This window comes from Heterodontus francisci, chromosome 17 (assembly GCF_036365525.1).
Source record: "Heterodontus francisci isolate sHetFra1 chromosome 17, sHetFra1.hap1, whole genome shotgun sequence".
In the NCBI taxonomy this organism is placed as follows: Eukaryota; Metazoa; Chordata; class Chondrichthyes; order Heterodontiformes; family Heterodontidae; genus Heterodontus; species Heterodontus francisci.
The window spans coordinates 16212045-16227691 of record NC_090387.1 but is presented as its reverse complement, the minus strand read 5'-3'; the positions used below and the strand labels follow the sequence as shown (position 1 = coordinate 16227691).

Here is a 15647-nt window from a genome sequence, read left to right as displayed (position 1 = left end):
TTCTTATTTTGTTTGCTTGAACTTCGCACTTAGGACAATCATAACGGTAGTTAGTATGCATGACAGATTCTTCTTTTCGGACTGGGGGGAAGAATAAGTAGCAGCTTTGATGCTGGGGAACAATAATGCCTACCTTTTGGGCACGGATACTGTCATCTCTCTAACGTTTTTAAGTACATTATCAGAATGGCTAAAGCTTGGACCAGACATTTTCTTTTTAAATAATAATCCCTTTTTTAATATTCAATTTGGTGTTTTACGATGCAGAAGCCTTAGCTCTTAAGGTTACTAAGCTTTCAATAACTTTTCACCATCAGCTAAGTAAATGCCAGGGGGCAGATATTCTTTTACTGCACTGGCCATTAAATACTCGCCTGGGGGGAGTGAAATTGAGTGCGGAGTATTACACAGCATAACACTCTGTGCTTAGTTTTCCATCCATTAGTTTAAATGGGTGGAAAATTGGGCTGGCTTCATTATAAGCAGGCGATCTTTCCTGTACAATTTCCCCCCCCTTGGCTCTGTTTAGGCAATGCTTTGTGCCCAAGTGCAAAAAGAGATAAAATGCCCCCCCCTCCCAGCCCCCACCCAAGAACTTTTAGCCACGGTATGACCTTCTGTCCTCTCGCTATCCAGCTGCTGGCCTCAGAATAAATGGTGTTGTCTTCTGCCCATCTGGAACCGCACACTTTCAAAACCTGTCTAAAGATGGCACACACAGAAATTGATCTGTGCATACTCCTTAGGGACTGCATTGCATCAGTTTATAAGCTGCAATGTAGCTTTTGTCGACAAAAATCTACATGTGGGTCAAAAGCCTATTAGCATGGTTCAAGTGTGCATTCCTAATCATTTCAGGAAAAAAAACACAAAAGTGAGTTACAGCACCCAGTACTGGCATTTTACTAAAGTGAGCTTAATATAACGGGTAGCCTGACACGAGGTAAATAGACCCATAGTCGCATGACTTACCCAGTAACTTGTTCAGTGGGATGGTCTGGGGAGGTTGGAACCCGCTTGCTGTATAATTGCTGCGGTAATGCTCAGTCATTCAAGGATTTCATGTACCTTGTAGCTGGTAACTTTGGCAGGAATCGTTGACAGACTTTTACACAATTATATCAGCCTGATGAAAGCAGAATGGATAGATTTGGCACATGTCACTATGCTTGCACTTTGTACTTAATTAGAGTGTAGTAGCTGATTTTGTTTTGGCAGGGATTTTTAAGACATCAATGCTGTCAGAATAAATTCAGCATCAAAGTACCTGCCACATTGTAACGTGGGAGATAATATAGTTTCTCACTGTTCCATGTATTTTTGTCTTAATTAATTGCTATTGTTATTGTACTGGAAATTTATCTTTCCTTTCATGTTTTGTTCCAGCAACAGGGAGCTGCCACCACCATATACTGTAGCATTGCCCCGGAGCTGGAGGGCCTGGGAGGGATGTACTTCAACAACTGCTGTCGGTGCCTGCCGTCACAGGAAGCCCAGAACGAAGCATCAGCCTCTGCCTTGTGGGAGCTGAGTGAGAGGCTGATCCAAGACCGAGCTGGCAGCCAATCTGCATAGCATGCAGTCTTGCTTCGGAAGACAAAAAGCAAGAAAACTTACACCAGGAAATGGCCATCCTTACTTGTTCTCTCTTTTCTCTATCTCTGTTTCTGGTTCTTTGCCAATGTTATTCGCTTGCAAGATTGAGTATATCTCAAATAAAGCTTAACCATTTGAAGACTCTGCTGAATTCCATCTGCACTGTTTGAGGAATAGGTCAGGTTTTGCTCACTCAGAGAGTGCAATTAGTAATTAGAACACTCTGCTAAACAGTCTCATTATCAGTGATCATCACAAATGAATAATTACTTATAATAACTTAGCATGGCAATAGAAACTAACATCCTTTATGTACAATAAGTATGTGCAAGCTGTTAATGGTCATTCCTCAAAGGGTTAATGATCATGAGACAATCCCTTAATCTTGACTACTGAGGTTGTGTTGCAAGTAGTCTTTAAGTACCATTGTTTTTAAACCATACCTTATTAAAAATATTCTCGTTTTGTTCCCCCTCTTTATTTCTCCATCTAAGTTGTTCACTAAGTCGCAGCACCACCATTTCATCTGGCGGCATTGGACAGTGTGACCTTTAGATAACACTAGTCCCTGCTGCTCTGTAATAGGCCAGTCGGAGACACAGTAACAAGGGGGTAAACCAGATTTCGCTGTTTTTTTCACTCTCTTTCTAAATACCTCTACCCTTCCATAAATTGAAGCATGCCAACATCACTGCACAAATTGGCGTTTCAGGTAATGGCCCAACTTAGAACTAAAGAATAAAACAACTCCTTTTGAACAGTAGCAGATAGGTCTGAGTAACAGGAACACCCTGATAATCGAACCTGTGAGCCTTTCCGCTTGGCCCTTGTACCGCTGTCCCCTCCCGCCTTAACCACACATTTTATGAAATGATTCAACCACTTCTGCATCGTCTGAGTCTCAAATTCACCAAGTGCAGATGCCATCAAACTTTCACATTGTGATAAAAGCAAAATACTGTAGATGCAGGAAATCTAAAATAAAAACGGAAAATGCTGGAAACACTCAGCAGGTCATGTAGCATCTGTGTAGTGAATAACAGAGTTAATTTTTCATGTTGCTAACCTTTCATCAGAACTAATACAATCTAGTAATTTTTCTGAGCATTTCCAGCAGTTTCTGTTTTAATTCTAAATTATGATAATGACCAAATTCACTCAATGTGTTTTGATCTGCAAGGCTGTGATTGGCTTAAAAAAGACTAGTAGGTGAGGTTCAGTCTTGCTAATCCTAAAATACAGCCTTGTACAGCTGTAGGAAAAGAGACATATTCAAAAACATGATGCTATTGAACGAGAGGGTGATGGGTTTTAATGTGTCAGGGTGTCCATTTTTTTGAGAGGGGCCCTAATGCCCAGACAAACACTAGCATGTTAAATCCCACAGCAAAGCCTCACTGCTGCCAAGAGAGTGTAGATTTTCAACAATCTTCCTTTTGTTGAGATTAAAATGACAATTCCTGTTAAAATCTGCAATCATCTCTGATGTGATGCACTAGTAATGCAAAGTCTGGCAGGCTGGACCAGGTCTTGTGTATCTCAGCCTATTTGGAATCCAATAGACCAATAGGGTGGTCTCAGAATCTCCCTTTGTGACTACCCGTAATTTAACGTCAATCACAATTACTGTGAAAATCGGAAGCACTGTTGAGATATGTGACTATATCAAAGAAACCTTAGTATATACACAGGGTGCCATCAGCAGCTGTGGGATTGAGATCAGGGAGGGCCAGTAATTGTCTCAGCAAGGTCTTCATTCGCAGATTAAGACTGTATCGCCGATGCACATGGTTTTTTTTTAAAGATTTTTCTTTGCTCAGTTTTTCTTGCTTTTTTAAAAGTAATGCCAGCATCTTGTCATTTTTGTTTCTTTTGTTAAATACTGCCATTGTCTTTTCTTCAAACATCATGCGTACGTATTGTATATATATATATATATATAAATTTATATATGAGTGTGTGTGTGTGTCTGTGTGAGAGAGACCTGAACGAATAGTCGTCTTCATTTGTTCATTGCTGTCCTCTGCTTAAAAAAAGAACCGAAGGTGGAAGAGGAGGAAGAAACTATAAACTAGCCGAAGGAGTCTTGGGAACGCTGCTGCGATGGTTGACTTTCTCATTGCGTTATTTTTTTTTTCTCTCTGAGGTTTTGTGCTTTATTGCGGCCCTAAGATGCAGGGTAAGTTTCGATCTAAGCAATCAGCATTCCAGCATCATGTTTTCTGCAGAGAAAGAAACAATGAAAGGTGAAAATGCAGATCAACAGTCCTTAGAGGACCCTTTGTTTTTGCTTTTCTTGGTCCTTAATGCAATATTCACTGTACTAAAACAACAACATAGCATTTATATAGCGCCTTCAACAGAATAAAGTGTCCCAAGGTGCTTCACAGGAGTGATTATCAAACAACATTTGACACCAATCCATATTAGGAGAAGTAACCAAATGCATGTCCAAAGAGATAGGTTTTAAAAAGCGTCTTAAAGGAGGAGAGAAACATGGAGGGGTTGAGGGAGGGACTTCCAGGGCTTAAGGCCTAGGCAACTGAAGGTATGATCACCAATGGTGGTGCGATTAAAAGTGGGGATGTGCAAAAAGGTCAGAATAGGAGGAGTGCCGAGATCTTGAGGGTTGTTAGGCTGGAGGAAATTACAAAGATAGGGAGGGCAAGGCCATAGAGGGATTTGGAAGTGAAGATGATCATTTTAAAATTGAAGTGTTGCAGGACCGGGAGCCAATACAGGTCAACGAGGACAGGAATGGGACATAGTGCGAGTTAGTAAACAGGCAGCAGAAGTTTGGATGAGCTCAAGTTTATGGAAGGTGAGAGGCTGGCCAGGAGAGCATTGGAATGGTCAGGTCTAGAGGTAACAAAGGCATGGATGAGGGTTTCAGCAGCAGATGAACTCTCAAGGAAGTTACAGAGATAGGGGTGGGGGGTGGGGGCCGCGGAGGGAATTGAAAACTCAGTTGAAAATTTTAAAATTGAGACGTGTTGACTAGAATTGATCAAGTTGCTTTAACATTTTAATACAGAAGGGCTTTGTGATAAATTGCAAATATGCTTTGGACTAGACTATGAATCATAATTTACCATCAGGCACATGTTATTTGCGAGACTATCATAGTCATATCAGGGACTCCAGGCAATAACAGTTAATATTACAGTAAAATTGTCCAATGTTAAATTTAAAGCGCGAGTTTCACTACTACATCAAAATGTTCACAAAGAATTATGATTAAAGCCCTTCTAAAAATAATCTACTGATTTCCTTGTGACTTTCTGTTCTGTTTTAATCAATAAGTGCTTGCAATGTCATCGGGGAGAGGGGTGTGGAGGGAGGAGGCCAAATTTACAGTAGTGGACATGGTTATTTAACTAAGTGCCTCAGCAATGTTTTCATTGTATGCAAGGGTGTATTAATTCAGCTCAAATTCCTCAACAAACCATCTGTACCTGACTTGGACCATCAATAATATTACAAATATATGTATCTAGAAAAGGAACCATTGGAAAAAATGATGTTAACATTTTTAAATAATTTTCTAATGACTAGGTGAATTGTTTACTCGGAGAGCTGGTGCAGTCAAGATGGGCTGAATGGCCTCCTTCTGTGCTGTAACAATTCTGTGATACTGTGAGACTCCTTTAAGAATTATATTCACTGGTAGTACCAAAGTGTATAGTGAAGTATGTGTGTATAGTGAAGTATGTGTGAATAGTCTACCCTCTCTTCATTCCGTCCCCGATAAACTATAAATGTTTCCTTTTTCTTTTGGATCCAAATGTATTTGTAGGAGTTGATGAAGGCATCTGCAACAGATTAAATGTCAGATGTGAACAAATCCCACTGTATGTTTCGGGTTATTAGTGAGGTTTCAGCTGCTATTGCAGTGTCTCTTTACTGAAGATAAATAAAACATCAGAGCTGAGAAGAGGGAGATTTACCCACACTTCGCTCTGCTGGAGAAAGCAGCTTTTAATTCACTCAGCGAGGGTTTCCCTGCTATTATTTGCACTGACCGTGCCAAGTAAATGAACTGTGTGACGATGCCTTCTTAACCCTTTGAATGCCAATATGAGCCTCCACTGTTTGAGGGGAGACTTGTGGCTGGGTCCAGATGGAACCAGGCCACACTGTCAATCCCAGAACCTTCCATTCTTCCGAGTGAAATGCAAAGATCCACAGAAGAGACTGTACCATTTCATAATAGAAATCCACAATTCAAAAATCATGGCAATCCTCAAATTAGCATCTCAATCTGAATGCCAAAACTCAGATAGGGATAACTATGAGGAGTTCCCACTGGCAAGAATAGGACAAATGCTCTTCGTGCAAACGTTTGAAATCTTCCATTAAAATAATAGATTGTGCTCGTCACCTATCAGTGTCATTTCTACACAAGTGGCTCGCTTTAAGCTGAATGTGCAAAGGTGACTTGCTCCTAGAACCTCATCCAATGCTGTTCGCAATCCAGAAACTTGGAGGTGGACAAGAGAGCCAGGAGATGACTGGCTTGGTCCTCAAAGGGTACCTTGATGGTGGCAAACTCACCTAGGGGGTTAAGGAACCAGACAGGAGATTGTGGGGGCAGGCAATATTCTACCACTGCATGACCTCACCACCTCACCCCCACTCCCCAGCCCACAGTGCTTTGGAAAAAGGGCACAGATCTTTGGCCAGGGTTTCCGATATCCGATCTCACCAGGGTAATTTTCAATCCATTAAGGTGACCAGGCAGAAAATCACTGGTTGGAGAAAAGAAGCTAAAAACTCTGGTCATTATGGTTTTTTTTTGGTGGAGTGGGGTGGAGGGGCGGGGCGTGGCAAATAGAGTTAAATAGAATATACTGCAAAGAAACAGGCCATTCGGCCCAACTGGTCCATGCCAGCATTCATGCTCCATAATGAGCCTCCTCCCATGGAACTTCACCTCATTCTGTCACTATTCCTTTCTCCCTCGTGTACTTACTGAGCTTCCCCTTCAATGCATCTTTGTTATATAATATCAGATACAAATACAGCTGAATTTAGGAGAGGATGTGGGTTTAAAGAGTAGATAACATTTTAGCAGCTGAGATTTTCCCAGTCCTGCAGTTACTTCATTTAGATAGTCAAGTTGGAAATGTAAAAAATGCTGTGTGGCTTTAGGCTGAGGTTCATTGTGAAGAACAATTTTTAAATTCTAGCCGAAAGCCTGTATCAGCTACAAACTGGAGACAGGGAAATGTGTTCTCTTAGAGCAGAGCAGTTGTAAACCTGTCGGGACGTTATGGATGCCCAAGTGATAGAGAATCTTGCTACTATTTGCTGAATATTGAAGGAGGATAGCTAATGGTGTGCAACATATAAACCTGTTGTGACTATCATCCATCTGTCTGTGAGGGAGTGAATGGTGACAGAACCTGGTAAAATTAATTTTTAGCAGGTTTAAGTCTGGCGAATGCCCCTTTAGAAACTATTGTCAACCATTAACTGTGGTCAGGCGAAAAGCATTTTAGCAAGAAAAAGAGGACAACACAGGCATTAAGCCTGTTATCCAGTTAATGGCAGTTAACCCCTCAAACAGATTACTTGTTAATTCCAGGCCTTTGCTGAATTAGCAGGTTTGGACTAGAATAGCAAGTTAGGGCGTCACACTTTTCCTCAGTATCTAGTAGCCACCTTCATATTTGTGTTTGGACAGTGAGTGTTGGACGGCCTAGTCCTATTCTCAGTTTACATGCATTTCCCAGCAGGGGTCACTGGATATTGATCAGGAGTGAAAATCCTGGCTGATATTTTAAACCCCCTCAGCTCAGTGGGAATGAGTCATAGAGTTTTACAGCACAGAAACAGGTCCTTCGGCCCAACGTGCCTGTGCCGACCATCAAGCACCCGTCCAATCTAATCCCATTTTTCCGCACTTGGCCCGTTTCAACTGCTCATTTAAATACTTCTTAAATGTTGTGAGGGTTCCTGCCTCTACCACCCCTTCAGGCAGTGTGTTCCAGATTCCAACCACCCTCTGGGTGAAAAAACTTTTCCTCAACTCCCCTCTAAACCTCCTGCCCCTTACCTTACTGAGGCAAGTTGTCACACCCTAACTTGCTAGACTGTGTATATCAATGCAGTTCATAGACTGTCTTTTTAAAGAGATTATGCAAATCAACTTTGCTTTGTTGTTTGCTATAAAATACACTGCTCATGGGTTCTGCTGGCAAAAGTCTGCCCTGCCCAACTCATTGGCTGACACAGTGACATCAATAGACACTGTATGAAAAGGATAGGCTACTGGGGCAAGATCTCAGGTGCCCATGGAGCTATGCCACAGCCTTCAGGAGAAGGGGAAGAATATGAAACAAAAGCCAAAGGAATCATAGAAATCACAGAAACATAGAAAGTTTAAGGCACAGAAAGAGGCCACTTGGTCTATCGTGTCTGTGCCGGCTGAAAAACGATCCACCTATTCAAATCCCACTTTCCAGCATTTATAGAATACATCAGCATTATTTCCTTCCTCCAAAGGCTGGAAGTTAATTGAGGGGTACAGATGATATCATAAGCCCAGGATGTACTGTTTGGTTAACAAAGGTCTTCTGAACCCCACAATGAAATTCCAACCCTATATTCACTCAACCAGTTTTTAGTTTTGTTTGATAAAATGCCAATAAACCAAAAGCCATTGCTAACAGTTAAAAAGCAAAATGACACTGATTGGAGACAGTGAGAGGCTATTATTATTACACAAAGCCACAGGAGGCTACAGTAAAGGAATTATTTTGCAATTCTGAAGCATAAATATTGTGCAATGAAAATAGGAATGAGTTGTGATTCTGTTTATCCTACTTTGCTCTTAATATACCTTGATATTCTAATGCCAGGGGAATACTAGGAGTGAGATTTATGATTCGGCAAAAGTGGCGTGGGTTGCAAACCTATTTAAATATACAAGTGTTTAATTTTTAAGAGTGACATTCATCACAATAGGTTGTACATTTAAACCCAAATGAGTGTTTGCACATTAGAAGGATGTAGATGGTAATTGGGGTAACATGTCAAAGGGTAACAAGAGATAATACAGGAAGCTAAATTGAAAGCCTACAGTATAGGTGAAATTGAACAGTGAAACTCATAGTTATAGCCACTGAAATGGATACAGAATTGGGGATCTCTAACTCCAATGACTTACAAGTTCATTCTCTAGTGCTGCTAGTGAGTCTAAGAATACACAATAAAGACCAGGATGTCTATATTAATCTTGTCCCTTGATGCTCAAAAATACTCAACTCAATCTTCTGTGTTTTCTCAGGCACAAATGTGCCAAACCATGGAATGTAACAGCACAGAAAGAGGCCATTCAGTCCTTCAGTCTGTGCTAGTGCTTTCCCTCCATTTGATCCACTTAGTATAATCCCAATCTCTTACTCATTCCCCATAGATATCCACTAACATTCCCCTTTCAAGCATCTATCTAATTCCCTTTTAAAATATTTATGGTTTCTGCTTGAATAACAGTCAGCAGCAGAGAATTTCACATTCTAACCAACATGAGCATAAATAATTTCTCTCTAACCTGCCTGTTTTTCTGCATCTTAACTTTGTACATACAACCAATTTTATTATTGGGCGCTGTTTTAGCATGCTGCATGTAGGATTGAGCCGCAAACCCTTGGGAAGGAAATAGTATGTAAAGGAAAATGCTCCTTTTCCTCTTCCCCCTTTTCCCACAACCCCGTCCCCCCAACACCAGTTTCAGAATCCGTTTTGACATTTGGCTTTCAAAGTGAGAGTGTGGATGGGTTGTCCTAAAGGTGGGGATCTATTCTCCCGGCCCTGCTCTGCTTCCTGGGTTGTTGATTTTCAGTTGCTGTGATTGATGTTTGAAAGTTTGGCTTCAATGAGGCTCTTCCTTTATGCACAATTCCAGAGAATCTTTTGCCTTCACTCTTGTTGAGGGGGATCTGAAATACCTGAGATAGACTGATTCTATCCAGCACATGAGCCCCTAAAAAAAAGCATTTACTGAATTTATGTAAGTGAGTGGGGAATTGTGAACCTGTGAACATATACTTTTTGCCCAGGTGGCAATAATGTGTGTACACAAGGACAATATTACAACTGCAAATTTCTAAACTAATTACCCTGCTTATCCCCCTCGTAGAAAGTGGGACAGTAATCATCTGAATTCTTAGAAGCACAGAGCTCCCATAAGAATGTGGGGAATGCTTGAAATTACACTCCTGCAATTTCCCATGCCCAATGTTACCAAATTTGGTTAAACCATTATAAGAGACACAATGTGGAGGCTAAATTTCCCACAGGGAGGACAGGGAAAATATCAGACAGGCCTCCCCAGCCCACTTTTTGAACAGCAAGAGAGTAGCATTGGCAGCAGTTTGGTGCCATGTTGCCTACCTACTCTCTCGGTCACTTGATGGCGTTGGCTGTGATGAGTGTTAAAACAGTTCAAACTTCCAATATGAAATTTAAAAAAAGAAATGCTGGAAACACTCAGCAGGTCTGGCAGCATCTGTGGAGAGAGAAGCAGAGTTGACGTTTCAGGTCAGTGACCAGAGGAAGGGTCACTGACCTGAAACGTTAACTCGGCTTCTCTCTCCACAGATGCTGCCAGACCTGCTGAGTGTTTCCAGCATTTCTTGTTTTTATTTCAGATTTCCAGCATCCGCAGTATTTTGCTTTTAGTTCAAAATTCCATATAGGGTTTCCTACGTGCTCGGTTACGGGATTCAAGGTATTGCTATCGGTGAAAGCTGTAGAAAAAAATTCGGAGTTCACAAAGGATGAGTCCCCAAATTGATACCTGCTTTACTACCTTGAAGGCGCATAGTAAGTGAGATAATAGTAATCTGAAGCAAATTCTTCATCTCTGAGCTATAAAGCCCAGGACGGTCCAAGATTTGATTCCTAGTCTGTGCACAGTTAGCTGATGTCAGTTGAGATTGCCACAGGGACATTATGTAAAGATTTACGAGAATGGTTCCAGGGATGAGGGACTTCAGTGACATGGATAGATTGGAGAAGCTGGGGTTGTTCTCCTTAGAGAAGTAAAAGTTGAGAGGAGATTGGATAGATATCAAAATCATGAGGGGTCTAGACAGAGTGGATAGAGAGAAACTGTTCCCATTGTGGGAAGGGTTGAGAACTGGAGGACACCAATTTGAGATGACTGGCAAAAGAAGCAATGATGACCTGAGGCAAAACTTTTTTTACGCAGCAAGTGGTTAGGATTTGGAATGCACTGCCTGAGAGTGTGGTGGAAGCAGATTCAGTCATGGTTTTCAAAAGGGAATTGGATAAATGGCTGAAGAGAAAAAATTTGCAGGGCCATGGGGAAAGGGCAGGAAAGTGGGACTAGCTGAGTTACTCTTGCAGCACGGACACGTTGGGCTGAATGGCCTGCTGTGCAATTTGATATTATTGTCATTGTCCTTGAGCAAAGGAAGGGAAAATCAACCATGTTTTCCATTCTTAATCACTACAACGATCCCTATTGAGAGTGTAAATAGAAGACAGGTGAGACCACGGTTAAGTTCAGCTGCAATATCTCTCAGAGTTGGATAACCTGGTGATACTGGCGCATCAAAACACCATTTCAGTGACATACCGAAGGTCATGGAACCACAGCCAAATTTGGAAGCCAATAACTTCAAAAGAGGTGAGTAAATTGGATAAAAATAATGACACTGCCACAGGGATTTGGGGAATGCTTGAAGCAGGAACTACTTCTATCCTCCATACTCAGGAGGGAAGGAAGGTTGCAGAGCAAATTCCACCTGGGAAGCCCAGATTCCCAGCCTGACCACTACGCAGTGGCCCCTGCTGAAAGTGTACGTCTGGAACTTAGGTGAAAACAGGATCAAGTGTGATAGCCCATATGGTTGAATTGTCTGCTGGTTATTGCTGTTTCGGCTTGTGCATGACTGATGCGCAGCATGTGCTAGCAACACTCCAGTACCTCAACCAAGTGAGCATTCTTCGTGTGCAAGCTTAAACAGCAGAAGAGAAAGTTGAAGGAGGAAGTATTATAAGTTTTGGCCTTACCTGTAACTGAGCATTTGTTTAGCCTCCTTCAGGTGGTATTGTCCATTCTTTGCTGCTGCGTTGACATCATTTGCTGTGTTAAGCCTGATGAAAAGCAGAGGATAATGTTGTACTCTTATTGCTTTCATACTATGTCACTCTGTGAGCGTACTATCATTTCATACAGAATTCAGAATTTAGGACACTGCTTTCCAAAGTTTGCTTTTTTTTGTTGTTTCTTGCCTCATGTAGTTCCTGATTGCTCCAAAGAATTGGCAGCCATTTTCTGAATTTTACACGCTATATGCATTATGCAGTACCACATTTGTGTCCAAAGGCATGTTTGTCCTCACTTAAAAATGCCTCAGTAAGTGATACACAACTGCTAACGTTTGCAAACTGGACCCAGAGTTCACAAAGCATTGTGCATTTTGATAGAAAATATGCATGTTTAATGCACAGCTGATGCATCACAGATTGGTAGACCAAGGATGGAAACCCAGCTCCCGCATTCAAAAATTTCCCCAGGTGACAACAATAACTTGCATTTATATAGCACCTTTAACATAGTAAAATGTCCCAAGGTGCTTCACAAGAACTTTATCAAAGACAGTTTGACAAAATAATATGTCACATAAGGAAATGTGGAAAAGCTTGGCCTAAGAGGTAGGATTTAAGGAGAGTCTTAAAGGAAGTGGAAGAGGTGAAGAAGTTTAGAGAGGCAACTCCAGAGCTTAGGGCCCAGGCAGCTGAAAGCATGCCACCAATGGTGAGGATTTGAAAATCGGTGATGTGAAAGAGGTCAGAATTGGAAGAGCGCAGAGATCTCGGAGGTTTGTAGGGATGGAGGAGGTTACAGTGATAGGAAGTGGTCGAGGCCATGGGGTGATTTGAAAACAAGGATGAGGATTTTAATATGGAAGCTTTGCCAGACTAGCAGCCAATATAGGTCAGAGAGCATAAGCGAACTCGTGTGTGAGTTAGCATATGGGCAAGACATCAGTCTGAGCTTAGATGTCAGGTTTATCCCTGATGTTGTGTCTGTTTAAGGGGAGGTGGGGGGATGGGTGCCGATGTGACCTGCTGTATGATGCACTAACTAAAGCTTTGGATTCAAATCCCAGTATAGGCTGACATGTGTGATCAAGACACACCACCCCATACAGATCAGTAAGATACCAATCTTGGGCTATGCTGTTGGGTGCTGAATTGCAGGAGGGAGTGAGGGGAAAGGAGTTCCATCTCACATCTCAGCTTAGACCAATTTCCTTTCAAAACGCCGATTCCGTTGGAGATAACTATGGTATGTTGGGTAAGCAACCTCCCAGCCAGGCTTTGAGATCCTGGTCTTGGCAGAGAAATCAACACACAGATGCAATAATTTAAAAAAAAAAATTAATCCCCAACCATAAATCTGGAGTTAAACCATCTTTTGTTTTGCATAAAGCACTAACCATTCTGATCTCTGTGACCTGCTTGGGATGAAGTGATTGATTAAACATGCAGTTCAGATTTGAAGGAGTAGCAATACTTTACAAAAGCTGCAAGAACAGGACTGGACCATTACTAGGATTCACAGGACTGCTGCAATAACAGCTGTTCTGCAGTGGTTATAATGGGACAGACGGGCCCAATGCCTCAGGTACGTCCTTCAGCACAGTTAGGCAACAGTCAGGATTTGCAGACTCTCCCTTTGTCCCCCTCATTTCATCCTGCCAAGTCCCTGGTTCAACTACACACCCACAAAAAATCTTACCCTGCAAGGGACTTTATCCCACCACTCTGCCTGTCCTCCTGACACTGCCAGATCAATTGGTAATTCACCTCGTCGCTGCCTGTAGGATCCTGCTGTACATAGAACTACTGTTGTGTTGGCCTTATTGTACTTCAGAATAACTCACTCTCAATGAAATACATTGGATAAACCAGTATTTAAATGCATGTATATCTTTTGATTACACTCCCAGTTGCCAACAAGTTCCCTGAAACAGCAATGAAATTAATGACCAGATCATCTTTGTTTTTAGGTATAGGCTGAGGGATAAATGTTAACCAGAACTCTCCTGCTCTTCTTCGAATAGTGTCATGGGATCTTTTCTGTCCACCTGAGAGGGCAGAAGGGGCCTCTGTTTAACATCTCATTTGAAAGATGGCAGCTCTAACAGTGCAGCACTCCCTACAGTGCTGTACTAGAATGTCAAGCTAGATTACATGCTCAAGTATCTGGAAGTGAGGCTATGCTAGTGGTGATTAGTTCTGAAGTGAAAAGATTCGAGTGCATTGATCAGAAGGACTTGTTGAAAGGTAATTTGTGATACCCTTTGAAAATTCCTCAGGCAGCTGAAAAGTGTTGAAAGGAGCTTTTACGAGTTCAGGAGTTAAGCTATGGAGGTAAAGTTAAAATTATTCCCCCAGGGAACATCACAAGGCAAAAGCTTTGAGAGATTTTTTGCCTTCCCTGATGATGCCTGGCATTTCATTATTACATTAAACATTCTTTGATCCACCAATTCATTACTTCTATATTTAGCTTGTTTTCACTCCTACCCTTTTCACCCTTGGTTTTGACCAGCATTTTGGGTCTTGGCACTTTGCCTAGATTTCTCAATTGAAAAAAAAAACATGCTTTAGATTTCAGTTATTTGAACATTTTAGTCAAATGGCTGAAGTGAAGTTTAAAAAGAAACCTTCCTGCCACCTGTTTCTGGGAAGATCAGGGGAGGGACAGTAATGGTAAGGGAAGCCACTACTTTCACATTGATGGCCTGGCAGTTGTGGCCGTACTTACTTTTACCAATTTAAGAAATCTTCAAAGGCGCCTCCATCTTGAGGTACCCTGGCAGTCTCCTACCTACATCGGTGGCTCCCACGTCTTGTGGTTGATTGCCAGCCACCCGCAGCCTTGGGCGTCCGATTAGCCCTCCCGCCTGCGGAACCTGTCCACCGTCCCTAATGGGACGGGGCACCCGGAGGTGGTCTGTTAATTGGCCACCTCCGGGAAGATGATGTAGGCAAGTGGGACTCGTGCGTCATCGGGGTGGGGACCCACATATGGTCCCAACGCCCAAGAGTCTTCTACGAGGGACTGGAGTGCATTGTCGACACCGAGAATGGCATTTTAATTTGAGTTTTTTGTTTATTTATCTGTTTTTTAATAAAGTTATTTAAAAAAAATATGTATATAAAGGGGGCCTGAGGAATAAAGGCCCCCTCGACATAAAAGATATAAAAGGGGCCTGGGGTATAAAGGCCACCTTTAAAAAAAAAATGGTGTTAGATACTGAGAAAAGCTCCCTCTGCACTGTCCCCCATCAAACACTCCCAGGACAGGTACAGCACGGGGTTAGATACAAAAAAAAAAGAGTCTTCTACGATGAGAAGATCCCGTCACGTGAGTCCTCCTGATGATAAGGTGCCTTCTTTAACTCCGTTACTCAAAAGTTACAAATAAATATTCTTAACACGAACACCAATTTCTATTTCTGTTGCCATTTTTGGTGGAATATATTTTCGTGATAGTTGAGCCCTGATGATGTTGATAAGGTTGGGTTTTTTTTAGATTGGAATAATTACAGAGCCCGATGGTGTGAGGGGCTGAATTGTCATCAGGAGAATTGCAGTCAATAACCTGGAGCTGCTTCATTGTGCCCTGCGCTAGTTAGCACGGTTCTCTCTCACCAGCAGGTCCTGTAAACTCCTCCAAGCTGGCTCCGGCTGGTGCACATTATCCGCACTTGTTCAAATCAAGAACAAAAAGCAGAAAGGCAGGAGTAAAAACAGGGGGATAGAGTTTCACCGACCCCACCCCCCCCCCCCCCCCCTCACCCCCACTGGGCACAATTAGGAAATTGCTTTAGCCGTCATCGCAAATGTAAAATCTTCTATGTACCAGTGCAGTCGGGCAACGTAATAGAACTTAATTGTTTTTCATTCTATTAGAAAAAGTCCTTGATATATTTAAGAGTGGTTACCTGGTGCAGTTTTATTATAACAGCTGAAAATGGGTTTATCCGCAAAAACAAGCATTT

General features: G+C 42.0%; 2 protein-coding genes across 7 annotated transcripts in view; one reads left to right on the top strand and one right to left on the bottom strand.

The window, feature by feature from the left end:
• Positions 1 to 1735, top strand: part of wwox (WW domain containing oxidoreductase) — a 1122031-nt gene extending 1120296 nt beyond the window's left edge. Inside the window, exon 9 of one of the 2 annotated variants that reach the window (XM_068049087.1) lies at positions 1387 to 1735. In XM_068049087.1, coding sequence (XP_067905188.1) covers positions 1387 to 1575 — 189 coding nt within the window. In that variant the 3' untranslated portion in view covers positions 1576 to 1735. The remainder of the gene's footprint in view (positions 1 to 1386) is intronic. The other variant, XM_068049088.1, reaches the window with a different exon arrangement.
• The window catches only part of mafa (MAF bZIP transcription factor a), a 366266-nt gene continuing 351225 nt past the window's right edge, over positions 607 to 15647 (bottom strand). For 4 of the 5 annotated variants that reach the window (XR_010976646.1, XR_010976644.1, XM_068049092.1 and 1 more), the window contains one exon: positions 11641 to 11724. Coding sequence is in view for 2 of the 5 variants with exons in the window: in XM_068049090.1 (XP_067905191.1) it covers positions 11669 to 11724 (56 nt within the window). In the remaining 3 variants the exon portion in view is untranslated. Of the gene's footprint in view, positions 3819 to 11640; positions 11725 to 15647 lie in introns of those variants that run through there. The other variant, XM_068049091.1, reaches the window with a different exon arrangement.